Below are 27,432 nucleotides of genomic sequence, written 5' to 3' on the forward strand. Positions count from 1 at the left end.
CTCAAACAAATGCAGAAATGTTGAAAGTGCCTACCGAGCCTCTGTCTTTACAATCTTCAGGGGATTTAATATAAAAATGTCTTACTTATAAATGTCTGGATGGATTGTAGAGCTGGGTTGGTCACCAAAGGTTGTGCGTTCAACTCTCGAAAGAGGTGATCCATTAACTATCACCACTGTGCCCTTTAGCAAAGATCTTACCCCAGGATTTCTCCAAAGGATTGTCACTGTATGAAGTGTGCTGTTGCTTTGGATAAAATTTCATTTAAATTACCATTTCTAATTCTCTCTCTCTATGTGGGAGTATAGCTGCCAAGTCTGTGAGTGGAGGTGGTTGACAGACAGAGCTGAATTGTGCAGTCGCTGGACGTGGCTGCAAATGAGACTGACTGAGCTGGACTTGCAGATAAAGCAGCTTGGTGGACTGCACCAGCAGATCCTTGCTAACAAGGTAAAGAAGTAAAACACGATAAGGACAAAAATTGGTTATCAAATTGCATTTTGTTATCATTGAGTTGAGCAAATCTCAGTAATTAGGAATTCTCTCCCTGTCAGTTAATGAGTTCAAATTTGAACTGAATTGGCCAGGCCCCACATGATGTTCAATTAGAGTGAAAGGATTTTTTAATGGGAATTTACTGAATTGCAATTCAAAGAATCTCATCAGTCATACAATTGAGGAATTTAAATAGTTCAACATATTAGTTTTGTATACAGTATATTAAAGCTGTCAAAATTAACACATTAACACAATCGTTTTTTTTCTTTAACGTGATTTATGCATTTACCAATTTGACATTAGATTATGACTTTTATTTAAAATGTATCATGACTTTTTATTCAGCTCCGTGTGAGTTCTGAACACTGGTTGGAGTAGGGTGGAACCTTTGCCATGTACACCACAGGCAATCACATTGCAATTCTATGTCAGTGATCAAGTGATGGGGAAAGGACCTCTTAAAGGTGCTGTAAGAGATTTTTTCATGAAAAGGTATGCAAAAAATGTTCCTACTCCCTGAAAGATATTAATGAAATAAGTGTTGTGAGTTATTTTACCAGACTCTGTAACAGCACTAGACTCAAAGGGTCTCTGACACTTTCTACCTATATATCATATTGCCTGTTCTCATAGTATTGTTGTTGCAGCGAATTATTGAGGCTTAATGCCATTTTTATGCCATTTTGTTCATAACAATTGTCAGTTGAGGACACTATTTTACTGCTGTTGTTTTTGACAACTGCTTCTGCTTGGTGTTGATCTCAGTAAAGCTCAGGGTTTTGGAAAGAGGGGGCTTGGGTAATCCAATGGCTCAGCTTGTGGAAATTCCAGAATGGCTAAAATCGCTTACAGCACCTTTAACGCTATTTGTTGTACAAAAACAAACCAGATTGTATTTGAGTCAGAAATCAAGTACTTTGGAGCCTCTGTAGCATGCAATTTAATTCCCATAGAAGCATGTCAAGTCTTTACTATCACCAAAATGCAGAATAAATGGCACTTATGAGGGACCGCTGCAGCCGGATCGTTGGAGTTCTCTCCTTGAGGGTCTGGCTTTTAGGGATAGGGACCAATTAGGTAGTGGGGAATAAGAATCTGTTGGGGAGTTAGATTTTGCCACAACACTGGCCGATTACTATTGCAAAGGACGAGTGTTTAAGAGATTTATTGTGCATTGCAATAGATGGCAAAATATGGGAACTAGTTCTTTCAACTTGTCAACCTCCCATTAAGACTTTGGGAAACGTTCAGTGTTACTTGAATTGGTGCTATTTTAGTGCATTTCTGTCTTTATACTGTGAAAGTCTTTTTTTGGAAAATGTAAATAAAGCATTATTGTAACATATTGTTTTATGTTCATTCCTAAGAAGGTAACTAATGCATTTTGACCGGAAAATAAGTATATTTTGAGTCAAATTTCAGCACATTCAAAATTGGCAATTAATCACGATTAACTACTAAAAAATCATGATTGATTGTGATTCAAAATTTTTATTGACTGACAGCACCAATATATATATACATATGTACAGCTATAATAAATTGTTTATTTAATATTCTGAATAAATTATAGCATTCTGGGAAATTATGCGTTCTTCCTCCATACTCCAGTAAATGAAAATGTATTTATGAATTTAAACATTGATTAATAATATCATCTAATGTTTCTGGAGAAACCTCATATGTTGGTGTATGATAACATTACATTTGAAATATTTTCTGAGATTACATTCTTTTTTGTATTTTGTATTTTTCCACATGTTTGCTAAGTAAATTCAAATTAATTCTCAATTCAGTTTGGAATGGCACACAACCCTGGTTGTTAAACAGATATAAAATGATTCAACTATGCTTTAGTTTTTTTAAATATACTGTATGTGTCCCTTCTGTGTCCTGCAGGGTCATGTGGTTTTGGCTAAGTCTCAGCCCCTGACAGACAGGCAGATCCAGCACACCTTGTGGACAGAGACTATGGATCTGTCAGTTACTGCTGGGAACATCCAAGATTTTCCCTCTGATCTAGAGATGGAACACAGCAGCCCCACACGCCTGCTGAGGAGCATAGAGAGACAAGTGAGTCTGAAGACAAAGCATCAAATCGTGTCTGGTTAGGACGCGGTATAAAACTAAAAGTTTACCGCATGGATTAAATCCACCCCCTCCATAGTACTCAGTGCATATTAGTTGTTAGTATGTGTTTGGATATGTGATTGTTTGTGTGTGCAGAGTGCTCAGCTGACTCAGATTGTGAACAGCCTGATGCCACCTTTATGTGCTTCCCCTTCTTCATCACCTGGGTTTAAAGGAACGTGCAGTCAATGGAGAGGCCAACGGAAGACAGCTTATAGCAGGTTAGGACAAACAGGGTCATTAATTTTTCCTTTTAAAACAAACCAAGCAATTATGATTACACTGAAAAACAGTTTTCTGTTATTGTTAATATGGAATGGATCATTTTACTAAAATAGCTAAGCTCCAGGACCATCTGAGGAAAAGCATTTTGTGTTTATTTATTTATGAATTTTGAATTAATTTGCAGCTCCCTCATTCTGATACATATTTGTGTATAGTTATATAAATCTCATGTGAAGGTCAGGATTAATCAGCTGGCGCAGTAAAAGAGTGAATGAGTAAGAATGATATCAAGAGAGGAATCAGAAAAGAGTGAGATTGAGAATATGAGAGTATGAGTTGAGAAAATAACCAGTGAACTCAAGAACTCAGCAGTCCTCTGCATTTGTCATATGATCAGATTTTTTTTAAAGATTATATCCCTCAATTTAAGTGAATGACCCGGGCATCTTTCTTTCCAACAGACCACAATACTTACACAATGTGGGACAGAAGAGGAAGCGAGCATGCCACAAACGACAGTGCCCTTTTCAGGTGGACATCACATGTGTGTCTGCCCGTACTCGCCCCCTTCTGACCTATCACAAGCCTTATCTTTTCATTATGGATCCATCTTCTCACAGAGAACAGGTTGGACTCCTTGTTCCACCCCAGGTTTTATTTTAAAGATCAATTCTGTGAAGTTATTAGCACATTGACTTTAGTCAGATCATGTCTTGTATTAAGCAAACATGTATTTAGTTTTGGGGTTAGAACTCCATGTTTAATACTGAATATGGTGATGGGCATTCAAATGGAACAAACCTTGTTAGGTATGCACACTGGTGAAAACAACAGCTTGTTTAGTTTAAGGATTAACTTGCATCATAAAATCCAAATCAGAGCCTGCCAGCAGGTGGTGTATAATTTTTTCCATGTCATGGATTAGTAGCTAATAAGCATAGCTGTGACTTGATTTTCTTAGTTAACAGCAAAATCTATGAATATAGATCTTGATTAGCATACATTTGTATAGACAATGGCTGTTTCTTATTGTTTGTGATGAACATAACATTTCCTCTTGACTTGAGAGGAGCTTAATGTTTCTGAACAATGATTGTTGAAGTAGAACATGACCACTTCTCTTTCTGAGTGGAGAGGAACACTAAGATAATGACTGCGGTTGGAGTGAAATACTAGCCTATTGCTTATTTCAATGTGCATTACTATAAAATGCATGGAAATTATCCAGGGGTCTGGGCAAAATTGGCAATGAAAGTGATAAAAACACCCCAGATATTTCAATTGTAAGGGCAAAGTGTAATATGTTTGTAAGCTAATCCAAATTTTTTTTTCACTCTGGTGAAAATCATGGCTACAGTTTGTCTTAATCTGATTGGTGTGAGGTACAGTATGGTTGGGTCTCTGTGTGATTGATCAGGAGGATTGGTGACATATTGGTTTTAATGTACTTTAATTCCAGGACCAAAGGGACCATGTACACTTCAGTGCACTAGGTTCAACATTTAGCTAGAGTATTTCTGCTTGTTTTCTCAGTACCCAGGGGAGCACAGATATAATAGCCTAGTTCTTGTTCTTCTAACCTTTCTCCTGGAAACCTCTAGCATGCAGTGCTCAGACCAGCTGCATTTTCATAAATGACAATAATCTTGTAATTTTTGCTGGCTGATTTGAGGTTCGTTCTGCTGTCCTTCAGTGTCCTCTAAGGGCAGCCAGGACTTGTAACATTTTAAAGGCCTTTTGTCTTGTTTCTTTTCTAAACCTGGATGCAACAAGATGATAATGCATTTGTCTAATTGAAATGCAATCATAGAAAACAAAAACAACCTTTAATAACTGCAATAATTCACCATAATTTACATGTATGAATTTATCACTTCTGTGGAACATAAAATTAAGTAGCTCATAGATGCTGTATTTCAAGTCTTCTGAAGTCCATACAAAAAGCTTTATGTGAGGAACAGATGTAATCACAATGTAAGTAATTATAGCCTCCACCGTAGCTACATAAATCTAATTTATGTTTGTGTTCAAAGCATTCAAACATATGACATTGTAATAGGTCACGAGAATCAATGACATTTGAGATTGTTAATGTGAAATATGGTGAGATATGTTTGAATATGTGCATTGACAGCACTTCAAGTCAAGTGTCAAGTCAAGTCAAGTGGTTTTTATTGTCGTTTCAACCATATACAGTTAGTACAGTACACAGCAAAACGAGACAACGTTCCTCCAGGACCATGGTGCTACATAAAAACAACAAAGGACCAACATAGGACCACATGAGACTACACAACGGAATAAAATACCTATATAAACTACCTATATATACCTATATAAAGTGCACGTGCAAACATGTGCAAAAAGTACAGGACAGTACAACAAATTACTGACAATGAACAGGACAATAGACAGTGCAGCGCCGACCAGTACTCAGTAGTGCAAAATGATGACAGTTTCTAAAAATGTAAACATAACATACTATGAGATAATGTTCTATGTACATAGCAGTTATTGAGGTAGCAGACGGTTATTAAAGTGCAACTCAGGACACGTGTGTGTCAAACCAGTCTCTGAGTATTGAGGAGTCTGATGGCTTGGGGGAAGAAGCTGTTACACAGTCTGGCCGTTGACAGACCCAGTAGTCATTTACTTTCACTGCATGTAAAAGTAGTCATTTACTTTAGCAACTTGTGCTAAATAAATAACTCTGTGTTCCACGGCACAAAATAAACAATTCAGGTTTGGAACAACATGGGTGATTCTCACCAAACCTGTCAAGAAAATGCCCTGGTCATATTTAACCCCCAAAAAATTAATTTAAAAGAAATTCAATTTTGCATAAAGAAAATTAAACCTACATTTAGAACCATTAAGATGTTCTGCATTGTGAAATTGTTTTAGGATAGTTAAAGGAATATTCCTGGTTCAATACAACTTAAGCTCAATTGTCAGCATTTGTGGCATAATATTTATTACCACAAAAAATTATTTTGACTTGCCCCTCCTTTTCTTTAAAAAAAGCTAAAATCTGGGATGCAGTGAGGCACTAACAACTGAAGTGAATCATGCCAATCTGTAAACGTTAAAATACTCACTGTTTGAAAATTATAATCACAAGATGTACACAATATGCGTGCTAACATGATTTTAGAGTGATAAAATCAGTTACTAACCTCAAATTTTACAATGTTGTTGCCATGACAATTTAATGTCAACAAACCCTAAAACCCTAAAATGACTGTAAAATTACAATTCTCACAATGAATTTTTATATTAAAATCAGCAAAAATTGAAGACAGTACAAATGGAGTCCTACTCTGATGTAGAAATACTTTACAATTTAAATATATATTCACCAGTCAGCCACAACATTAAAACTACCTGCATAATATTGTGTAGGTCCCCCTCATGTCACTAAAAACAGCACCAAACCCGCATCTCAGAACAGCATTCTGAGATGCTATTCTTCTCAATACAATTGTACAGAGTGGTCATCTGAGTTACCGTAGACTTTGTCAGTTCGAACCAGTCTGGCCATTCTCTGTTGACCTCTCTCATCAACAAAGCGTTTCCATCCTCAGAACTGCCCCTCACTGCATGTTTTTTTGTTTGTTTTTGGCACCATTTTGAGTAAACTCTAGAGACTGTTGTGTGTGAAAATCCCAGGAGATCAGCAGTTATAGAAATACTCAACCTAAATTGTCTGGCACCAATAGATATCCATGTGATTATCTAATCAGCCAATTGTGTGGCAGCCATGCAGTGTATAATATCATGCAGATACAGGTCAGGAACTTCAGTTAATGTTCACATCAACCATCAGAATGGGGAATTTTTTTTGGGACCGTGGCATTGTTGGTGCCAGATGAGCTGGTTTGAGTATTTCTGTAACTGCTGATCTCCTTGGATTTTCAAACACAACAGTCTCTAGAATTTACTCTGAATGGTGCCGAAAACAAAAAAACATCCTGTAAAGGGCAGTTCTGTAGACGGAAATGCCTTATTGATGAGAGAAGTCAACAGATAATGGAAAGTCTGTTTCAAACTGACTACGTATACAGTATTATATAGTCTATCATTGTTTTGAAAAATTAAGGCAATACAATGCTTGTGTGGCAGGGTGGAGGGCGGGGCCGGATCATGATCATACACACCCGGTCCCTTATCAGGGTAATCAAGCCTCCGAGAGGGATAAAGGCCAACTGCGGAGGATTGTACGGGAGAGAGAGATAGTTTATGGACATGTCTGTCATGTGTGTTTGTCTTTAAGTTATTCATTAAAATATTATTTATATTGTAAAGCCGGTTCTCGCCTCCTCCTTGCCCATTGAACTACGTTACAGCTTGAAATTGCCAAACAGCTGAAGATTTCATTCAAATGTGTACACTGCTGTGCAGTCTTCAAAGACAAAGGACAACTGACTCTACCAAGGACAGAAAGAGATGTTGAAGGCCAGATGTACAACTAAACAAGAGGATAAGTACATCAGAGTCACTAGCTTGAGAAATAGACGCCTCACATGTCCTCAGCTGACAGCTTCATTGAATTCTACCCACTCAACACCAGTTTCATGTACAACAGTAAAGAGAAGACTCAGGGGTGCAAGCCTTATGGGAAGAATTGCAAAGAAAAAGCCACTTGACAGAGGAGTCCTTGGTGGTGCAGTCATTGGTATACAGGGAGAAGTTTAGTGGAACTGTAGATTAGATCTAGAACTGTAGATTTTACAGGTACTGGATGTGAATTTCCCATCTCACTAGCTGCTGCCTGTCCGTCACAAAGCTGGTGATCCTCTGACAGATAGACATGGGAAAAGAGAGTTGGTGTAATTTAGTCCAGAGAATAGCTGGGATGATGGTGTTGAAAGCCGAACTGAAGTCCACTATAAGGATACTTGGAAATGCGCTACTTCAGAATCTTGAGTCCACTGCCACATGCCTGGTGTGTGTATGTGTCTCACCTAGTCCTGTGGGGAAAGCCGTGATGCTCCATATTGTTGTTGCTGTGATGATTCCCGTAGCGTTCCATTTAACTCGGAGAGTTGGAATTTCATCCTTTCAACTGGGGAAAGTGCAACAGAATGACACATTATGTTAGACTTCTAACTTAGAAACTTGTGCGGAATTCCAACCTTGGTGGAGGATCATTACCATTCCTCCACAAAATTTCACAGTGAGTGCGAGACACTGTGGCTTTTAGGCCTATCCAGGTCTCCGTCTAACCATTAGACAACTAGGTGGAGGATCGGTGATGATCTGGGGGTGCTTCAGCAAGGCTGGCATCGGGCAGATTCACCTTTGTCAAGGAAGCATGAATCAAGCTAAGCACAAGGTTATCCTGGAAGAAAACTTGCTTCCTTCTGCTCTGACAATGTTCCCCAACTCTGAAGATTGTTTTTTCCAGCAGGACTATGCTCCAAGCCACACAGCCAGGTCAATCAAGGTGTGGATGGAGGACCACCGGATCAAGACACTGTCATGGCCAGACCAATCTCCAGACCTGAACCCCATTGAAAACATCTGGAATGTGATCAAGAGGAAGATGGATGGCCACAAGCCATCAAACAAAGCCGAGCTGCTTGAATTTTTGTGCCAGGAGTGGCATAAAGTCACCCAAAAGCAATGTGAAAGACCGGTAGAGAGCATGCCAAGACGGATGAAAGCTGTGATTGAAACCAAATATTTATTTCTGAACTCTTCCTAAGTTAAAACATTAGTATTGTGTTGTTTAAAAATTAATATGAACTTGTTTTCTTTGCATCGAGCGAGGTCTGAAAACATAATTTTTTTGTTATTTTGACCAGTTGTCATTTCCTGCAAATAAATGCTCTAAATGACAATATTTTTATTTGGAATTTGGGAGAAATATTATCAGTACTTTATAGAATAAATTAAAACATTTAATTTTACTCAAACCCATAGCTAAAAATAGTATATCCAGAAAAACTGATAATTTTTGCAGTGGTCTGGTAATTTTTTCCAGAGATATATATTAATTTTTAATGACAATTTGGGGGGTAAAATGTGTAAGTGTCATAAATATAATATCACAATGTAAAAAAATATGGCCCTAAAGATATGCTTAACTTTTCTTGAAAGATTTTGTGAGAATCACCACATGTGAGTAAATTATTACAGAATTTTCCTTTTTGGAAGAATTAATCTTTTAATAAAGCTATTTGGTGTTATTTGCATGTGTGCCAGCCCTTCTCACATTGTACCATATCTCATACCATGTTCTGTGTTCTTTTCCCAGCTGGTAACTGGTGCATTTCCTTCAACATTGTGTTTAAAACTTACTTGATGGCTGCCTTATTTTAGCTACTATAATTTTTATGCAATGTTTATGTCATAATGCTTTCCCTAGAGCACGGTTTGTCATAGTTTTGGCCTCATTAAGTTGGTTTGATTATGTTTACATCTCTTTATTGTATTAACGCATAGTTGGACACATTAGCACATGGCCATTTAGATGCAAATTAAGTGTTTACTGATTGTGTTCCCCAGGATTTGATCCATCTCTATCCATCTGCCTATAACTTCCATGCCCTGATTTTGCACACACCCTATACCTTTTTCTCTCTCTCCATAGGTACTTGAGTCTTCCCCCGGTCTCTGTCCCAGTTTTGCATCCTGTGACCCTGCAACTGTATGCACAGATCTTGCATGTCCCCACAGAAAAGAAAGAACAGCTGACAAAGTGCATCCTGTCCTCTCACTGTCAGGTAGAAAGAGAAAGAGTGGCTCTTTTCCAAAACCAAAAAGCTGCTTAGCTGTCTACTGCCTACAGAAGCAGAAATAAAGCACCCTAACTTAAAGCTCATAAGTGTGTGCCATAGCTATACATAGGCATAGGCGCGAAAATCTGAGGGTTGTCCCCCCTTAAAATATCATTAAAATATGTGTATTGTAAATAATATAATTAAATATTCTTAAAATAATTGTTTAAGAAATAAAATAATACAAATGCAAATGGGGCAACAACAAAAAAAACCTTGGTGTCCCCTTCAAAAATTGCTCTTGAGAATTGTTATGTTTATTGTCCCCCCCCTAACATTTTGATGAAATTTTCGCCCCTGTACATAGGTAGCAACTATGTGTGTCATACAAATTGCGTTCCTCACACGAATTGCACAGGAGTGTTAACAAAAAAACTTCTTCTGTTTTCTGTTAGCATGTTGCTAAGCTAATGGAAATACTCTTATAAGCATATAAGCACATAGCACACACACAAATATTGGGTAATTGCAAATTTTATTTCATTATTTGCATTTTATTAATACTTTTTTGTATTCAGTTCAATACATTTATAATTGACATTTCATTACTTTGTCTGCCATACTAGTATGTTATGAATTTTGTGATCGTCTTCTTGCAATGATTAATGTTAATGCTGGCATTGACCTTTTAAGACAGCATAATCATGCCTCCTACCTTTTTGAAAAGCCTTCGTGTTGGGAACACGAAGGCTGTTATGATGCCATACATTCTGCCTGTGTATGCTGCTCACTAGATTTTCAAACAGAGCCTGTTTGTCTTGGGTACTAGAAGTACAAATTCGTGGTGCGGTAATTGGATGTTATGATCTTAGTTGTGCTGTAATGTTTATTACTACAGCACTCTATTAATCTCTATGCATTAGCCTGCATTAGTCCTCTCAATTGAGTCAGTACAAACTCAAATCAGTCTATCATCATCATGATGTCAAAATTGTGCTGTTCACTGCAGTTTTGCTGATTTGCGCAGAGTAGGCCAATAAAATTAGCCTTGATTGTCAGTGTAAAACCTAAGCATTAAAGTCATAATTCACGCAAAATTGTTTAATTCTCTCACCATTTTTCTCACCCTCATGCGATCCCAGATATGTATGACTTTCTTTCTTCTGCTGCTAGCTTTATCAGACTCGTATCCATCACCACATTGTTTAAGTCTATACTAACACAGACATTGTTTTCCTTTTGTGTGTCTTATGTAAGGTTTGACTGTGTCTTTTCTGCTCTGTCCCTCAGAGACCCCATCATCCCTCCATCTGCAAAAAGCTCTGTATGGTAACAACTTGCTCCAGCAATCTGTTTTCCTGAAAAGTGAACACTCCAGTTCCCACAACTGTCTCAGCTCTGGAGTTTCTCGTTCTTTATTCCGTAAGAATCAGCTTATGACATTTCACTATGTATGCTGTGTATACATTTGTTTAAAAGTGTCCAGTCTGAGGAGGGCTCCTCCAGATGAGTCTTGGTTCCATCTTTCTAAAAATGTTGGGAAATTTTGCCTTCCATTATCTTATTTGGCTTGCTCAATTTGGGTTTGCTTCCAAACAGTATGGAATATCTGTTCCAACACCTAGTGAGAAAGCTGGACAGCATTTATGTTTACTTAAAATTCTACCTACCGGTACTATATATAGGCAGCTTGCTAGGTTTTGGAACAGAGCCACTGTATTTTGAAAAGCACTATATAAATTAATCGAAACTGAAAATATCTGATTCATGAAAAAACAAAAAAAAAATGAAAAAAGTTACAGAATCAGTTTGCTTCATCTTCCCTACTGAAAAGATTTGCATAGCTGTTTACCAGCATATGCATGTTGTTTTTTGGGTGCTGTTCTCCATCATGGGACGATGGGGTGTGTGGATATTCATGCTGGTCTAAGCAGAAGTTCTACCTCTTTGCACATTTTCAGATTTTTTGTTGTTGTTGTTACTTATCATAATAATACCAATAAAAGCATTAATAACAATAATAACCAGACATGATGCAATAAGATTAATGTCTAAATTGAATGAACTGTTGCTGGGTAGTAACAGATTACATGTAACCTGGATTAAGTATATCAGATTAACATAATCGGATTCATTTTGTAATCAGATTACAAAACTCTAGTACTTGTAATTAGATTAAATTACATATGTAAATACTCGGAACGAGATTTCTTTTAATTTTTTCTGGATTACATGATTACATATTCATTAGGCAAAGACAGTAAATTGCACATACTGACATGATACTAGACACTAGCCATAATAACACTGAAGATGGAGCGGTAATCCACACATAAATGCTGAACCGATTGCATAAGTGCGGTAAAATTAGTTTTACTTTTACTTTTAGTTGTCGCAAATTGTTTTTGTACTCTTCTTGTACTGTACATGAATATGCTTTTGCTTTTGTGACAACTTTTTTAATGTTAATTCACAGATATTACTGGTCTGATTTGTTACCACACATGAATGGCATTTGTAATGCCAAAATTGCCAGAATAAGAACATTTTAAGTGCCTTTTTATTGGACTCAGAAACAGACAAATAGCGAGTAAAATACATACAAACAAAATCGTTAAAATTTCCATATTTTGATACATTAAGTAAGTTTCCTTTATTGCATTTAAGCAACATTATGTCAAAATGGCACAAGCCTATCCTAGTTCAATGCATGTGATAATCAGATAAACAAAAATTATGTCAGAAGTAATTCTAAAGTTATCCAAAATCAATCAAATTATATTACTTAAAAATTTAATCCATAAAATTACATTACAGACTACAATTTTAGTCATGAAATTTGTAATCGGTACCAAATTACAATTCAGAATTAATCTACCCACCACTGTGTGTGACGCAGTACAGTTACAGTCAGTCAGAATATATTTGATGTTTAGTATACAGTTTTGAGGAGTGGGATTTTGGACCAATTACAGTTTACAGTAGGCAGGGCTACTCAGAGTGTAGCATGGCCGGCCCATCCTACAGTCTAATAATAGACTGCCTGGGGCCCCCGTTGTGTCTGACTGCGCCCCGCTAATATGTGCAAAGCATATGAACAAGTCTTAGAATTTAAAACATTAATGACATTTAATTTGAAACTCTCCACAAACAAATGGTTTCCAGGGCACTTATACGCTGGAGAAAGTGCAACGTGCGTGGAACTGATAATTTAACATACAAATCACAATGACGTTGAAAACTAAAAACATCATATTACGTATAAAATGAGCTTTGAATAATCACAAAAAGACAAATAACTGAAAGTGACAAATGAAATAACAGCAATGTATCTAAAATCGGCAAGAAGGAAAGCTAAGCACTACACACTAATCTGCATAATTTATTCATAATGCAAATCGTTGCTGGAAATAGAGGGTGGCTTCTTTTAGTAATTCAGACACTGCCGATATAAAGATGCAAAAAAAAAAACTCACTTAGAGTGAAAATATGAGCAATTCATCTGGAAAATAACCAAACCATCCTATCTGCAAAAATGTCAGCTCTCTAAGAGGTATGTGCATTTTCTTTACATTTTTTACAAATATATATTTCGAGGTGTTGTGTAGGCCCTATTTAAAATGTGTAGTTTTATTTATAAATAATTATATATTATACATTGCTGTAGTTACCTTATTTTCCCTAATGTTTCTGGCCAACTTTTGGTTTTCATTGATTTTGTTGCTCAAAATAAACATTTCAAGCATTTTCAGCAGAATTTCAAGCATTGTCAGCAGTGTCCTATACAATTAAAACTATTACAAACTATTTTAAACAGCATTTTCTTAATGGATAACACTTTTGGTTGAATTTGTGAACATTAGTTAACTACATAATGAACAATACTTAATCTTATTTAATGTTAATTTCTACATATACTAGTCCATTTTTAACATGAAAAAACAATAAACAATTGTATTTTTATAAATTGACATTAGCCATGATTAATAAATGCTGGAAAATTGTATTATACATTGTTAATGATACCTAATGCAAACCTTATTGTAAAATGTTACCCAGAAATGACCATACTTGCAGTTTCCATGACCTCATTTTAACTGAGACACTAGTTTATTTGTACTTCTAGAAAAGTTGAAAGGTGATCAAAATAAGGCGATCACATTGTGACTTGTCAAAGCACCTAAAATTCACATACTCCTTTATGCATGCATGTACATTTTACAGAACATCTTCATGTTGGAAAAAAAAGCTATTGGAACACGGAACATCTACCGAGCTATATACAGTACAGTGCTTCTTTTTTAGAGGTTTCTGGAGTGTAGGCACAAAACTAGAAACTGTGTGATCGACAAAATGCCCTATAGCTCGTCTCAGTATCTCTTACATGCTAATATGTCTCTGTCTTAACCAGATGCTATTGCTTGTCACTTTATCATGTCGTATCTGGTGTAACAGTTGGATGGTTTACCCTTTTTAGTATTTGGATCAGATCTGAAGGTGATGTCAGTAACTAGTCTTAATGATCTAGCACTCCTCTCTACTGTTTTTTTTGGGGGGTGGGCGAATGATCCTTAAACAGCAACGTATTCTTACTAGAGAGAGATTGTCAGAGTGAGCGAGTTATTGGACTGGAATTGAATTGCGGAACAGGCTTCTACAGTAAAAGCACACCTCATGCTGTCTAGTTGATTCTCTGTTAGTGCTTTGCAGCCCCTCTAGAGTCAGTGACCGGACTAAACCCTCACATTTCACACCAAAATCAAAAGAAAAACAAAAAGAAATATGATTTTGCATAGAGTGAATAAAGCCTTTCATGACAGTTCAAACTTGATGTTTTACTTTTGATGTTCTTTTTTATATGCATGTTCTGAAGTGTAGGAATGTGTTCTTTTGGGAATGTTCCATTACAGATTGCAATCACCGTATGAAAAACTGGAGGCAGAGGAGTCACAGGAGGGAGAGAACACCCATACGATGGCCATGTACCCGTCGGGTCCACCACGGGGAGGCCAAGAGGAAGCGGCACTGCTCTGAGAGGCCAATGAGTATATGTGATAGACACTTGGTTCTCCTAATTAATTTGTGGCCAAAAACTCTGACTCTGAGATTAATAAGGTAATAATACTCCTTTGTTTTAGGCATGTATGGATTAGATGATATGGCCCAGTCTGATCTGGACTCCCACAGTTATGAAAGCCTAATGGAAGATATGCCCATCGCTTATGATGCACCCACACAACAGAGAAACGCACAGGTCTTCCCTATACTCCAACCTCATGATAAATATTGTTACCCTAAATTTGTTACCCTGAAGAGAATATGATACATTTATCTAGGTATAGGTTACCTTCTTTAATAACTTTCTAATTTCTCTCTTTTTGTTTTAGTTTCCATTGCGCAGAAGAAATGGTGAGAGTATTTTCAGCATTGATGATGACATTGTCATTCCCGTGTCTCTGGTTGCCTCTGTGAGAGTGGAAAAACTTTTGTATAAGGATATTTTGACACCCAGGTATTAAATATTTCACACAGCAACATAACATCTGTTTGTCTATTAAGTTCGAAATAAAAAGAGAACATAATCCAATTTAAAGGATGAGATTTGTAAAATAAAAAAAATACAAAAATAAACAGCTGTATTGTGATACTGTTATGGTGCGTTCACATACAACACGAAGCAAGCTTTCGCGTGACACGATTACATACACAGTCAATGCAAAGATGCGAATAGTCACAAATTCACACTGGCATGAATGAAGTGAATGATGTGACTCGAACATGCGAAATCGCTTCATTCACGTATTTGCAAAATTTTTCAACTCGAGCGAGAAATTCGTATGACGCTTTGTCGTGAAATCCTATCAGCATTGATATTGTCCGGACGTACTGACGTATTAGCAGAAGAAATCTGGATTTTTTTTTTTCAATTGTTGTAGAGGTGTATGGGCACCCGGAATTGTATGACACAATGGCATAGAGACAGGACAAAAAAAGACATCGCTTTTAAGTTGGACTACCTGGTAAGTTCTTAAAATATGTGCATCAACTTGATTCCAGCTATTGGTTGTACTTTACTAGTCGTAGAAGCCCTTCCTCCTGTCCTTTTCCGGAATAGAAGGGGGAATACTTGCGGGTTGGCGTTAAGCTGCGTTCACACTGCCAGCGACACAAAGCGACAAAACGACCTCATCTCATTAATTTTCAATGAGAGCTGGCGACTTCCGGCAACACGAGGGACAGCAACCATTGGCAACCGGATGTGGCCATGTCCAGCGACGTGACAAAGTTGAGAAATGTTTTACTTTATGCAAATGAAGAGTGACTTCTGGGAGCGTCAGCCAATACGAGAGAAGATAGTAGAGCTATCTCTCTACTGTTTAGACTCTCCATACACATGACTAGTGACCTAACTGCCAGCCACTGGCGGCATGCATTGACAAAGTAGCTGGCAGTGTGAACGCAGTTTTACTCGTTCGGATGCGAGTTTAAACACAAATTTATAATCCAGCGGTCAAACTCACGCGAGCAATGCGAGGCGAAAATTGTCTTTGCGTTGTATGTGAACGCACCATTACTGTGATATAAAATTACTCACACTGTGCCCAAACTACCTCTGGGTGCTTTAATAATTATGTTGGCACATGAAGTTGTGAATTAAGTTGAGTTTGAAATATTTCTCTTCTATATATGTCTTCTGTTCTCATTCCTCTCCTCAGCTGGAGACATGTGGATATTTCAGCTTTATTAAAGAGAGAAGAAGATGACCAGGAGGAAAGAGAGGTCAATTTGCTAGTTTATTTCCTTGTAGTTTTAAACTTAGGTCTTAAACATGGTGAAAGCCAGAATAGTTGTGCTCTGGAGTCTGGAGTAATGTCTTTATGCAGCTTTATTTATCTCATTCAGTCAGAAGCAATAGCAGATGAGGATTTTTCTCAGAGACACCAGAGTTATGAGCACAGAGAGAAATTCTGCTGGTCGTTCTGTGATCAGAGCAGGAGACACAGCAACAGAATCAGGTATGTGTGTGTTTATGTGTGTATTTGGGATTATGGTGTGACTCGATGCATTTATGCTGACTGTATTGAAAATTTGCACTCTCTCTCTTTGTCCTCTCAACAGGTCACCCATGTGCACTAGTGTATATGTCAGAGACCACCCTGCTCACTGTCACCCACCTGTACAGTCTCCTGTCCCCTCCACCTGGAACTCTAGTTCACCTGAAGACCACACAGAAGCCATTGTGTATGACAGAGAAGTAAATATAATATGTGCTCACATTCACAAACATCCCGGGACAATCGTAAAGACCAAAGTGACATCACTTTTGTGATGTCTAATGTAAAGCGTCTTGAGTTTACTGATAACCGCATCTTTTCTCTCGAGAAGCCTGCTCATTCATCCTCTTGTGAACAAACACATTGCGTAAGGTACCACTAATCTGCTGGTTAATTTAATTGCCTGTGTGGATGCCGAGTATCTCCCTGGCCCCTGTATGAGATTTTCATGATAGCCAATTTTATTGATTTTATTCCAGCAGTTAGGCCTACTTTTACATATAGCTCTTGTTAATTGTTTATGTGATATTGAATGTTGTCTACCAACTAAAATGCCTCCCAAGAACAATAAAGATTGAAAGTGAAAGTAACCATTAAAATAATAATAATAATAATTTCACGGTAATAAGGTGCATTGCAATGTTATTAATATTAAATAATAGACAATTAAAAAATATTTTTTATGACTGCGCTGCAATTGTTCTGTTTGATTCAGTAATCACATTTGTAATTTAATTTGATTCTAAATGGGCTAAAAATAAAGAAAACTAACATCACCGACATGGTAAAACTATCCGTTTTTTTTTCTTTAGACGTTATCATTTATTACAATAAAAAATGATATTATATTTCTTGGTGGTTTTCTTTTTTCTTTTCTCTTCTTTTTGGACTAGCGCTGCCTTTTTTTCAGTATGACTTAAGCACTTTTTAAACTTTAAAAATAAAACATATTAGTAATATACACATTGTATGTTAACTGTAGAGCTGCGATTAAGCATTGAGAAGCATCGTAATCTTTTCGATCAGGATTTCTACAAACTGTAAAATTGAAAATAAAAGCAATTTTTGGATAAAAACAGAAATGTATTATTTGCAACCTAATGTGTGGTAAAATAGCAATAAATAAATGTTATCGTTATTTTCTTGCCCTTTATAGGGTTAAGAAAATAAATGTATGAACAATCAGTTGGCCTGTCGTAAGATTGCAAGTGCTGTTTAGCAAGGCTAAAAAGCTTGGTAAAAGTGTATCTGGTTGTGTTTCTTAAGAGGTCTTTAGACTACCTACCGTATTTTCACTTAGCCTACATTCATCTTCGCAAATTCTGTGGAATGATGTTCACTGAGGTTGTTGGGGAGAGCAGGCACAAACTAACACTTTTAGGTTTTCTTAAGTTTGTGTAAATATACTTGGGGTTCAAAGTATTTTTATTTTTTGCCACATTAATTTTACACATGTCGGGTACAAATATATGGTCTTGTTTTATGAATACAGAGTGTAATTTCTTCGCCATCTACATGGGAATATGGAAAGTGAAATGTTATGGGGAACGTTGTAACAGGTGCTGGCCACATTATAAGATGACCAAATTACAGCATACAATCCCCCTCCAACAACTTTATCTGATCTAATTAAAATAAATAGAAGATAAACTAAAATATGATGTCAATTAAATGTATTAACTTTGTCAAGTATAATATAATAGCAGTAATTTTGTCACTTGACAGTGAATACACAATAAAGCCACATCTCTCCCCTACTTCAGGTTTGGAGTGTTTCCTGCATGAGACAGCAATTGTTTTCATCACAATTTACAAACTGTAACCATCATTATTATTTTTAAACACCCAAAGTGTTCCTACATCGCTGAGTTGAATCACACCATATATAAGGGGGGAAATAAAGTTCTGACATTCGGCATCCATCCATCCATCCATCCATCCATCCATCCATCCATCCATCCATCCATCCATCCAATCCTTTCTGTCATCAATCTGTCTGTCTGTGCACTGAACTTTTAGTCATTCGATTGTTTCCCTCTTGTGTTCCCTCTAGCCACTGATGCCTTGGAAGAGGCGTGTGTTTCCTCTAAGTGATGAAGAAGAGGAAGCTCTTAGGTGATGAAGATAATGTTGTATCTGTGTTCAGAGTCTAACTTCTCTCTGCCTTTCGCAGCACTTTCCCTCCCTCTACTGGACACATTAGGAATACTTCAGTCATAATCATACTTGGGACATAATTGGAATCATATGAATAATCCTAGTAAGACTTATAGTAAGACACGATAACTAAAATTTTCACTGGAAGAGAGAAATTGAAAAGAAAAAGAAAAATAGACTAATCTTGTTCTAATATGGCGAACTTAATTTAATATATAGTAGACAGTTATGTAATGTAGAAAAACTAAATGCTTTCCTTGTTTTTTCATCAGTTTGATTGATTATTCAGTGCTGTTTACAGACTTCTCAAACACCAAAGCACATCTTCTGGGATGGAACAGGAAATGACATCACACTGAGGAAGAATCTCATCCATCATGGTGCCACTCTCAGTTACATAAATAAATCGTTCATCATTTAAGCTTTTGTGGCACAAAGCAGTAATACAAAGTTTTTTTAATACCTATTTACAAAATGTGTCCAGTATAACTCTGGAGTGTTTCCAAAAGTCTCTAATATTTTTCGTTTTAACGATTTTAAACAGTGTTTGTATCATACTGTCATGGCTGTGTAATTTATTACTGGTTTAAAAATCTGTAGCGGGTTTCCTAAGTATATTGGTTTCATTATTTATTACTATAACCTATTTTTATGGTGTATTTTTGAAATTTTTAATACAAGTACAGTGTGTTGTTCTGCAGACTTTTTGTCTTTTAGCAAGGGTCTAATTTACAGGCTTCACCCATTTTAAAAGGATATTATAAATTTTTTGGGATATTTGGTAACTACAAGAAAAGTTTTGGAAAGATGTGTGAATTTGCCTGATTTTGCATTAAAGATATTTAGAATACTACTCTTAGAAGTGTAAACTGTCTTTATTTATGATCTTTTGCTCAACAACATAAAGGAGAGTTTCTCAAACTTTTTTTTAAACAGAGAACTCCTTTCACAACCCCCAAACTGTTCATGGATTCTGAATTTGTGGTGAAAAACTACTCTACCCACAATTCTGGAGAAATATACACCAATAAGGGAGTGGCCCAATAAACTTTGCAGTCACATTCTTAAAAGCCCCAAAATGCCACTTTATTGTGTATTGTATTATTAAAACTCTACATCATGCTGGCAATAAAACAATAATAGTAAAACAATGCTAAAAATTTGCCAGGCAGCCACGATTTTTCAGGGTGCTCCCGATGGCTTATCCGTCCCGGCGGAACCCAGTTTCAAAAATGCTGTCAGAGAGTACAAGAATATAATATTGATATCAACCACATAAAGGCGCTCATGTGTCACACAACTACTCATGAAAATTGCATTTGCAGGCAAGCAGCCTGTTACTGTTTTTCTCAATGTGGACAACACAGTAGCTGGAACACTTGATGATTCTTTTGACTTTCCCCAGATATGTTTTGGGTGTTCTGCTAGCCTATTTTTAGAAATACATTGAAAACAGTCTTGGTTTGTGCATGGCCACAGTATTGATCTGCACTGCTTTGAGAGCTCAATAGGCCTCTCTTTCTCTCACAGTCTCTTTTGTTATGAACTGGTGTAACGGAGATCATAATTTATAGCTCCACTGAGACCGATGCAGTGATTTACTTCTAGCTTCACAGGGACTTTGGTGCAGTGTGCTGATATACACAGTACACTGGTGCTGCTTCATTATTACTTTGTGTGTCAAACTACAATTATTTTATTTTATCTATCAAGTGCTAGAAAAACACCCTCAAACATATTTGCCAATCTAGCCTAGGTTTAGCAGTATTTATCACAGTCTTTCTCCACTACATGTCTCAAAGGTTAGGCAACACAATCTAACATTCATTGCAGTCACATTCATATTTGGGTAGAAATTAGAGATCCATAAATTATGAATAAACCTCAAGAGGGCAGTTAAAACAATTGACATGCTTGCATCAATGCATATTATAATGAATGGCTACATTGGGATTCCTGTTTTAGCTTAGTAGATAGAGATGGAGAGATAGAGAGATTTGTATTGATCCCAGAGAGGAAATTCAGTGCAAAACAGCACACAACAATGCAACTATATAAGCAGTGTGGTTGAACAGTTCACAGGGGAAAACTTTTGAGTGTTATTAAATATATGCGGTATATTTGCTTTACTGAAATGCATTTAAACAGGTAACTGTACAAAAACATTGCTTATAAGATGTTTTCCACATTCTCCCCAGAAATAATGACTGTTAACAGGGGTTTCCAGGTACATCAGAAAACCCTCCAATTCCTTTATCTTCCTTATGTTCAGCTGCTGGTTATTTTTCAGTGCACAACAAGATAAAATCTTCTCCCAACCTCTTGTGCTCCTACTCTTTGTATTTGTTTGATACATTCAATCATTATGCTTGTGTTATTTCATGCAGAGATGGTGCCCTCAAAAATAAAAAGTGTTTGTAGGTAAATAAAAGCTTATTTGAGTCATGTTGTCATAGAAACAATGATATAGTGGGGGCAGGTGAGAGTAGAGACACTCTTCAATCCTCTCCACTTTCTTAAATTAGAAAAGGTCTAGTAAAGACTCAAGAGCCCTTGTCACTAAGGAGACAGCCCCTGTGCTTCCACAAGAATCAAACAAGGGTGAAAATTGGGCGAGCATAGGTACTTGAGTAAGGAGGGGTAGTATATCACGTCTGTCCTCTCTGTATGGTTATATAAACTGTCAGCAGATTCCGACTGATAGATAACAACAGAAAACAATTCTCAGGAACCCTAAATCAAAACATTGTTTTTTGATTCCCAATGCCTCAAAATAATATGTATATATATATATATATATATATGGCAGCAAAAAGTTTGGAATAATGTACAGATTTTTCTCTTATGGAAATAAATTGGTACTTTTATTCACCAAAGTGGCATTCAACTGATCACAATGTATAGTCAAGACATTAATAACGTTATAAATTACTATGACAATTTTTTTTTTTCAGAACATCTTAAACTACTTCAAAGTGTTCTCATCTAAAACTCCTCCATGTGCAGCAATTACAGCTTTGCAGATCCTTGGCATTCTAGCAGTCAGTTTGTCCAGATACTCAGGTGACATTTCACCCCACGCTTCATGTAGCACTTGCCATAGATGTGGCTGTCTTGTCGGGCACTTGTCGGGTTAAGATCCATAGCACTCTTTTCCAATTATCAGTTGTTCGATGTCTGTGTTTCTTTGTACACTCTAACCTTTTCTTTTTGTTTTTTGTTTGAAAAGTTGCATTTTCTTTGCAATTCTTCCCATAAGGCCTGCACCCCTATGTGTTCCCTTTACTGTTGTACATGAAACTGGTGTTGAGCGGGTAGAATTAAATGAAGCTGTCAGCTGAGGACATGTGAGGTGTCTATTTCTCAAACTAGAGACTCTGATGTACTTATCCTCCTGTTAAGTTGTACATCTAGCCTTCCACGTCTCTTTCTGTTCTTGTTAGAGCCAGTTGTCCTTTGTCTTTGAAGACTAGTGTACACCTTTGTATGAAATCTTCTGACTGATGAGTTTCTAGAGAAAGCAGTTTTTATTTTTAACCTAATATTGGAGTGATGGTGGCATAGTGGGCTAAAGCACATAACTGGTAATCAGAAGGTTGCTGGTTCGATCCCCACAGCCACCACCATTGTGTCCTTGAGCAAGGCACTTAACTCCAGGTTGTACTGGGGGAATTGTCCCTGTAATAAATTCAAAAGCATCTGCCAAATGCATAAATGTAATATTGATCATAAGACATGCCAGTCTATTGCATACTGTGGCAACTCAAAAACAAACACAAAGACATTGTTATGTAACAAACAAAATAGCTTTCATCTGTGTTTTTGATATAATGGCAAGTGATTTTCTAGTATCAAATTAGCAATTTAGCATGATTACTCAAGGATAAGTTGTTGGAGTGACTGCTGCTTTTTTTTTCTCGTTTGTGTGCTATATGTAAGGTGAATCATTTGAATGCAAAGTTCCCTTTCCCAGAAATATACAAAGAGTGTGTGTCTGTCTGAGATTTACATTCTTATGACACAGCTACCTAATGATGTACCTGTCAATACATTTCTGATTCCAGTTCACACATTTAAGGGTCTAATTTCACATATTTACAACCAACTTTATCTTCTTCATCCAGAGTTGTTATTAGGGCCTTCTGCCAGGAAGACTTGGAGTAGGATTTGTCAGAGGAGCTTTGGAAGGAAATCATTAGAATGGTACACAAATCATTTATGTGTGCCAGACATGCCCTTATGCAGTGTAAAATTGTACAACACACTGACTATATGCAGGCCACATCTATAATTTATTGAAGTGAAAGGTATATTAGTGCCTATAGAGTTCTATATATGTAAGCTCCAAAGCCTTTGCTATCCTGACACAGGTTCTTAGAACCCAATCTTCAAATAGATTATACAGTACCATTAAAGGCATAGATCAATCAAAAATGAAAAATGTCTCTTCATTTACTCATCCCAGATGTGTATGACTTTCTTTCTTCTGTTGAACACAAATAGCTTTAGAAGAATATCCCAGCTCTGAAGGTCCATACAATGCAAGTGAATGGTGGCCAGAAATGTAAAGACCCAAAAAGCATATTAATGCAGCATAAAAGTAACCCATATGACTCCAGTGATTAAATCCAAATCTTCAGAAGTGGTATGACATGTGAGGGTGAGAAACAGATCAATATTGATGTCCTTTTTTTTAAAAAAAAATAAATAAATTCTATCCCCTGCCATGAAGAATGAAAATCACCAAAAACAAAAGCAGAATAATGTGAAAGTGAAAGCGGAGATTTATAGTGGATTAATTTTATGCTGCTTTAATGTGCTTTTTGGTCCTTCAAATTTCAGGCCACCACTCACTTGCATTGTATGGACATACAGAGATTAGATATTTTTATAAAAATATTTTTTTTTGATCAACAGAAGAAAGTCATACACATCTGGAATGGCATGAGGATGAGTAAATGATAAGATATTTTTTAGGTGAACTATCCCTTTAAGTCACGATTTTCTTTAAAGCTGTGCTGAAACAATATGTATTGTGAAAAAATCTATACAAAATCAGATTTATTTAGTCTAGCATAGGCCTAAATCCCCACAGATTTACAAATTATGTCTGGCCTTCTCTAATCATGTAGCTTGACAAACGTAATTTGATATAGAAAAGATAGTAGCTATTTCTAATAAGTTTCACTAATAATTTATTAACAAAAATAATATATTGCTACAAAAATGTGTAGTGTATGCACATTTGAATATGAACAGGCTGCAAATACAGTAGCCTATAATAATAATAATAATAATATATTAAATAACTATTATATTAAAGTTTCATGAAATGTTTTATTTTTTAAAGCTGCTTTGAAACAATATGTAGCCTATATTGATAGCACACATACATTTTATTACATTGAAATGTAATTATTTGAATCTACTTGTTTTATTCTTAAAGCATTAGCCTATATAATGTTAGGCTATAGGCTATATTTAATGTTTGGTCATATTAATAATGAAACCTAAATTAGCAGCAAAAATATAATAATGGTCATGTCTGTCGCTTAATTTGCTGTCATATAATTTCAATAAATCTTGTATAATCTTAGAATATCGTAATCTAACGCAACACACTGTGCACCAGTTGCATAGGGACGTCCACACTGTGATTTACGGTAATTATTCATCAAAGGGCGGGATTATGTATCAGTGGGCGGGATTTTGGGGTGGGCGGATCTGCACCCGCGGCTTTCACTGCGCTCCGAGAAGAAACCTGCAGCGGACGCACCACGCCGAATAGGTAAGCCGCTACATTTAATTATTTACAGAAAAAACTAAAACACACACACACAAAACCAGCATACTTTCAGAAAACGGTCAGCATGAATTGCATCTGTATATCTGCATCTACACTAAAGTTATGCGACACGCGGGTGTTTAAATTCTTCTAATCCATATAGGCTATTCGATGTAAAATGCATAGATAATCCCTATTGCTAGAGAAAGGGCGCATTGTTCCTCTCAGTACAATGGTGCTGATGTAGAGCATGCTCTAATTTTAAGTAATTATTTGATTCTTTTAGAAAATATATGTAACTTTTTATTGTGTATGCCAACTTCCATTTGATTATCAAAGGATTGCTTACATTTTTCCACTTATCACACTGTTCAAATTATCCTTTATGCTAAAATCCATTGATTTTCATCATTTGTCAGTATGGGAGTGTAACATAAATAACATTAATCTGATCAGCACATGAAAAAGAGGAGAACTGGTTATTGACGTGGTTTGATTTTGTCGCAGAAGAGATTTTGCAGTCCAGCAGAGATGGTGCTGAACAACAGCTACCCAGTGTTTAACACTGCTGAGTTATACTGAACCCACCTCTTTATCATTAATGATTTTAAATTGATTTTAAACCCTATTGTTTTAAGTTGACTTCCACTGCTGAAATGTAGATAGTTAAGATGGATGGCCATGGTTACATTTGATCAATGTCATTTTCCATCCTTATACATCTGCCATGCTGGTCATGCTCATATTCGTTCCATGTTTTGCACACCATCGCCTTGAGACTATATAAAAGACTCAACAGAAACAGCCTCATAATTGTTAAATCATTATAACATTATCCATTCTGCCCAGTCTGCCGGCTTTTGCTTATTCATTAAATGAAAGCTGTGAGGTTGAATGCACTGTGCTGGACGATGCAGTCCATGTTCTAATATATGTGCTATATATCTAGGTCCATTGGCATCCAAGTGTGTCTATACATTAATATTACCATCTGTTACAATACTACCCCCTTCATCAAATACAACAGATGTTCAAAAGGAGACAAAAAGTGTCCTGTCCTCACACACACACACACACACACACACACACACACACACACACACACACTATGACATGATCTATGACAATGGGCTTTTACTGATAAAATACTGATACTGGTAATTATTTGTAGGTGTTTGATAACTGATATGCAGCAGAACCAGTGTTTTATTTTTGCTTTTTGACACAACAGTAAGTTAATAATTTATCTATAACCTCTGAAGGTGAATGGTCTGCTTTATGAGACTAATATGGCACATAGTCCACAAATAATTAGTTTAACCCATTTTATTGGCAATATTATTTTTTTCCAAGGCTCAAACCTTAATGTAACTTAAAATGTCAAGTCTTTTGAAATCAATAACTCTGCATGATTTTAGGGATTTAACCTTTGATTTGAGTATATGTCTAACTGTTAGCTATCTGCCAAGCATTTCTGTATGGAGTCAATCAGATTATTTATGCAAACATTATTTAAAAACCTTATTTCACGTTGAATGCACTGTGGTGTAATGGCATTGTTGGATGCTATTTTTTGACAATAATAAAGAACCAAAATCTAGAAAGGAAACTTGAAATTTTAAATGCAAGTAAAATGGCAAGTGGATTTGATAGCCTTAACATGTGACCCTCTACATCCAGATTCGTGTTCCCTGCAAACAAAAGGATCCCAATTACATTAAACCCCTTGTTCAAACATTTCTTTAGCCTCCACTTCAGTGAATGTTGTGATTACATTAACATTTTAAAGAGAAAGCTTTTTGTCCTTGTCCATCATTTTTCTGCTTATTCTGGCTCAGAGAGCACATTTGTGTGACAGCCTGTCCTTGTGGAGTGGTTGTTGTCCCTGGTTTTAATATTTCTGTTGTGAACACTGCAAAGGGCTCTTTGTTAGGCTTCTGCAGCACTGCTCCATTTTAGAACTGTTCCTGTGAGCGGCCAGCAAATATCTGCAAAAGCACAAGTTGCGTATTCAAGTGTGAGATTGGGTCATACACAGGTACTCAGCCTGATTAGGTTTGCATAGTATGATGTTGTGTGCATTTCCATTGGCCGTGCACACTCTGCAGACCTACTTAATGCATCTTAAATTAAATCAGTCACTATAAGGTACTTATCCTGGCCACCTTCCCCAGTACCTCACGCTGGTTGGATCAATGATGCTATAGGGACTAGAACATTTCAGGCGGACCTGTGCTGTTCAGGTCCTGGCTTGATGAGTCCTCTGGGTGCCCTATACCTGAATGTTTCTCGAGGCTACTGTTGAACTCAGAGGAACCTGTACTGCTTTGAGCCTTGGTTATTGGTATTATATGCAGATTTACAGTGCAGAACTTTAAACATATCCTAAAGCAAGACCAATTGGCACTTACAATAGACTCAATGCAGATTGTTTGTTACATGATTGCTGTAAAGGGATATTTCAACCAAAAATGCACATTTTGTTATCATTTACTTACCCTCATATCGTTGCAAACCTGTATGCTGTTATTTTTTCTGTGGAACACAGAAGAATATACTAGTCACTTATGCAGTTATAGTGACTTCCACAAGCTTCAAAAAGGATGCAAAAGCTCCATAAAAGTAAGGTAAAGTGATCCATATGACTTGTGCGCTATATTCCAAGTCTTCTGAAGACATACAATAGCTTTGGGTGAGAAACAAACCAAAATTTAAATTGTTATTCACTGATAGTCATCCTCTCCTGTGAACTGTTATCTCAAGAACTACGGCTGGTTATTGATCGAGATTTCCCAATTTATTTCGATTCGATTTAGTTTTACAAGCTCTAGATTTGACTCTAATTCATATAGGAACATT

The 27,432-nt window shown here is 36.6% G+C and overlaps 2 protein-coding genes across 13 annotated transcripts in view; both read left to right on the forward strand.

The window, feature by feature from the left end:
• kansl1l (KAT8 regulatory NSL complex subunit 1-like) overlaps nucleotides 1-19,591 on the forward strand; it is a 31,487-nt gene extending 11,896 nt beyond the window's left edge. The window contains exons 3-16 of one of the 4 annotated variants that reach the window (XM_052141793.1): nucleotides 310-451; nucleotides 2,399-2,572; nucleotides 2,726-2,850; nucleotides 3,316-3,481; nucleotides 9,450-9,582; nucleotides 10,867-10,998; nucleotides 14,487-14,621; nucleotides 14,715-14,830; nucleotides 14,964-15,088; nucleotides 16,293-16,356; nucleotides 16,480-16,592; nucleotides 16,696-16,831; nucleotides 18,685-18,746; nucleotides 19,061-19,591. In XM_052141793.1, coding sequence (XP_051997753.1) covers nucleotides 310-451; nucleotides 2,399-2,572; nucleotides 2,726-2,850; nucleotides 3,316-3,481; nucleotides 9,450-9,582; nucleotides 10,867-10,998; nucleotides 14,487-14,621; nucleotides 14,715-14,830; nucleotides 14,964-15,088; nucleotides 16,293-16,356; nucleotides 16,480-16,592; nucleotides 16,696-16,831; nucleotides 18,685-18,746; nucleotides 19,061-19,136 — 1,699 coding nt within the window. In that variant the 3' untranslated portion in view covers nucleotides 19,137-19,591. Of the gene's footprint in view, nucleotides 1-309; nucleotides 452-2,398; nucleotides 2,573-2,725; nucleotides 2,851-3,315; nucleotides 3,482-9,449; nucleotides 9,583-10,866; nucleotides 10,999-14,486; nucleotides 14,622-14,714; nucleotides 14,831-14,963; nucleotides 15,089-16,292; nucleotides 16,357-16,479; nucleotides 16,593-16,695; nucleotides 16,832-18,684 lie in introns of all 4 variants that reach the window. The other 3 variants (XM_052141794.1, XM_052141796.1, XM_052141797.1) reach the window with 3 other exon arrangements.
• A 4,914-nt stretch (nucleotides 19,592-24,505) lies between these two features.
• map2 (microtubule-associated protein 2) overlaps nucleotides 24,506-27,432 on the forward strand; it is a 146,459-nt gene continuing 143,532 nt past the window's right edge. For all 9 annotated transcript variants that reach the window (XM_052141783.1, XM_052141785.1, XM_052141787.1 and 6 more), the window contains exon 1: nucleotides 24,506-24,576. The gene's annotated coding sequence lies outside the window, so the exon portion shown is untranslated. The remainder of the gene's footprint in view (nucleotides 24,577-27,432) is intronic.

Source organism: Xyrauchen texanus, chromosome 14 (genome assembly GCF_025860055.1).
Source record: "Xyrauchen texanus isolate HMW12.3.18 chromosome 14, RBS_HiC_50CHRs, whole genome shotgun sequence".
Classification (NCBI taxonomy): domain Eukaryota; kingdom Metazoa; phylum Chordata; class Actinopteri; order Cypriniformes; family Catostomidae; genus Xyrauchen; species Xyrauchen texanus.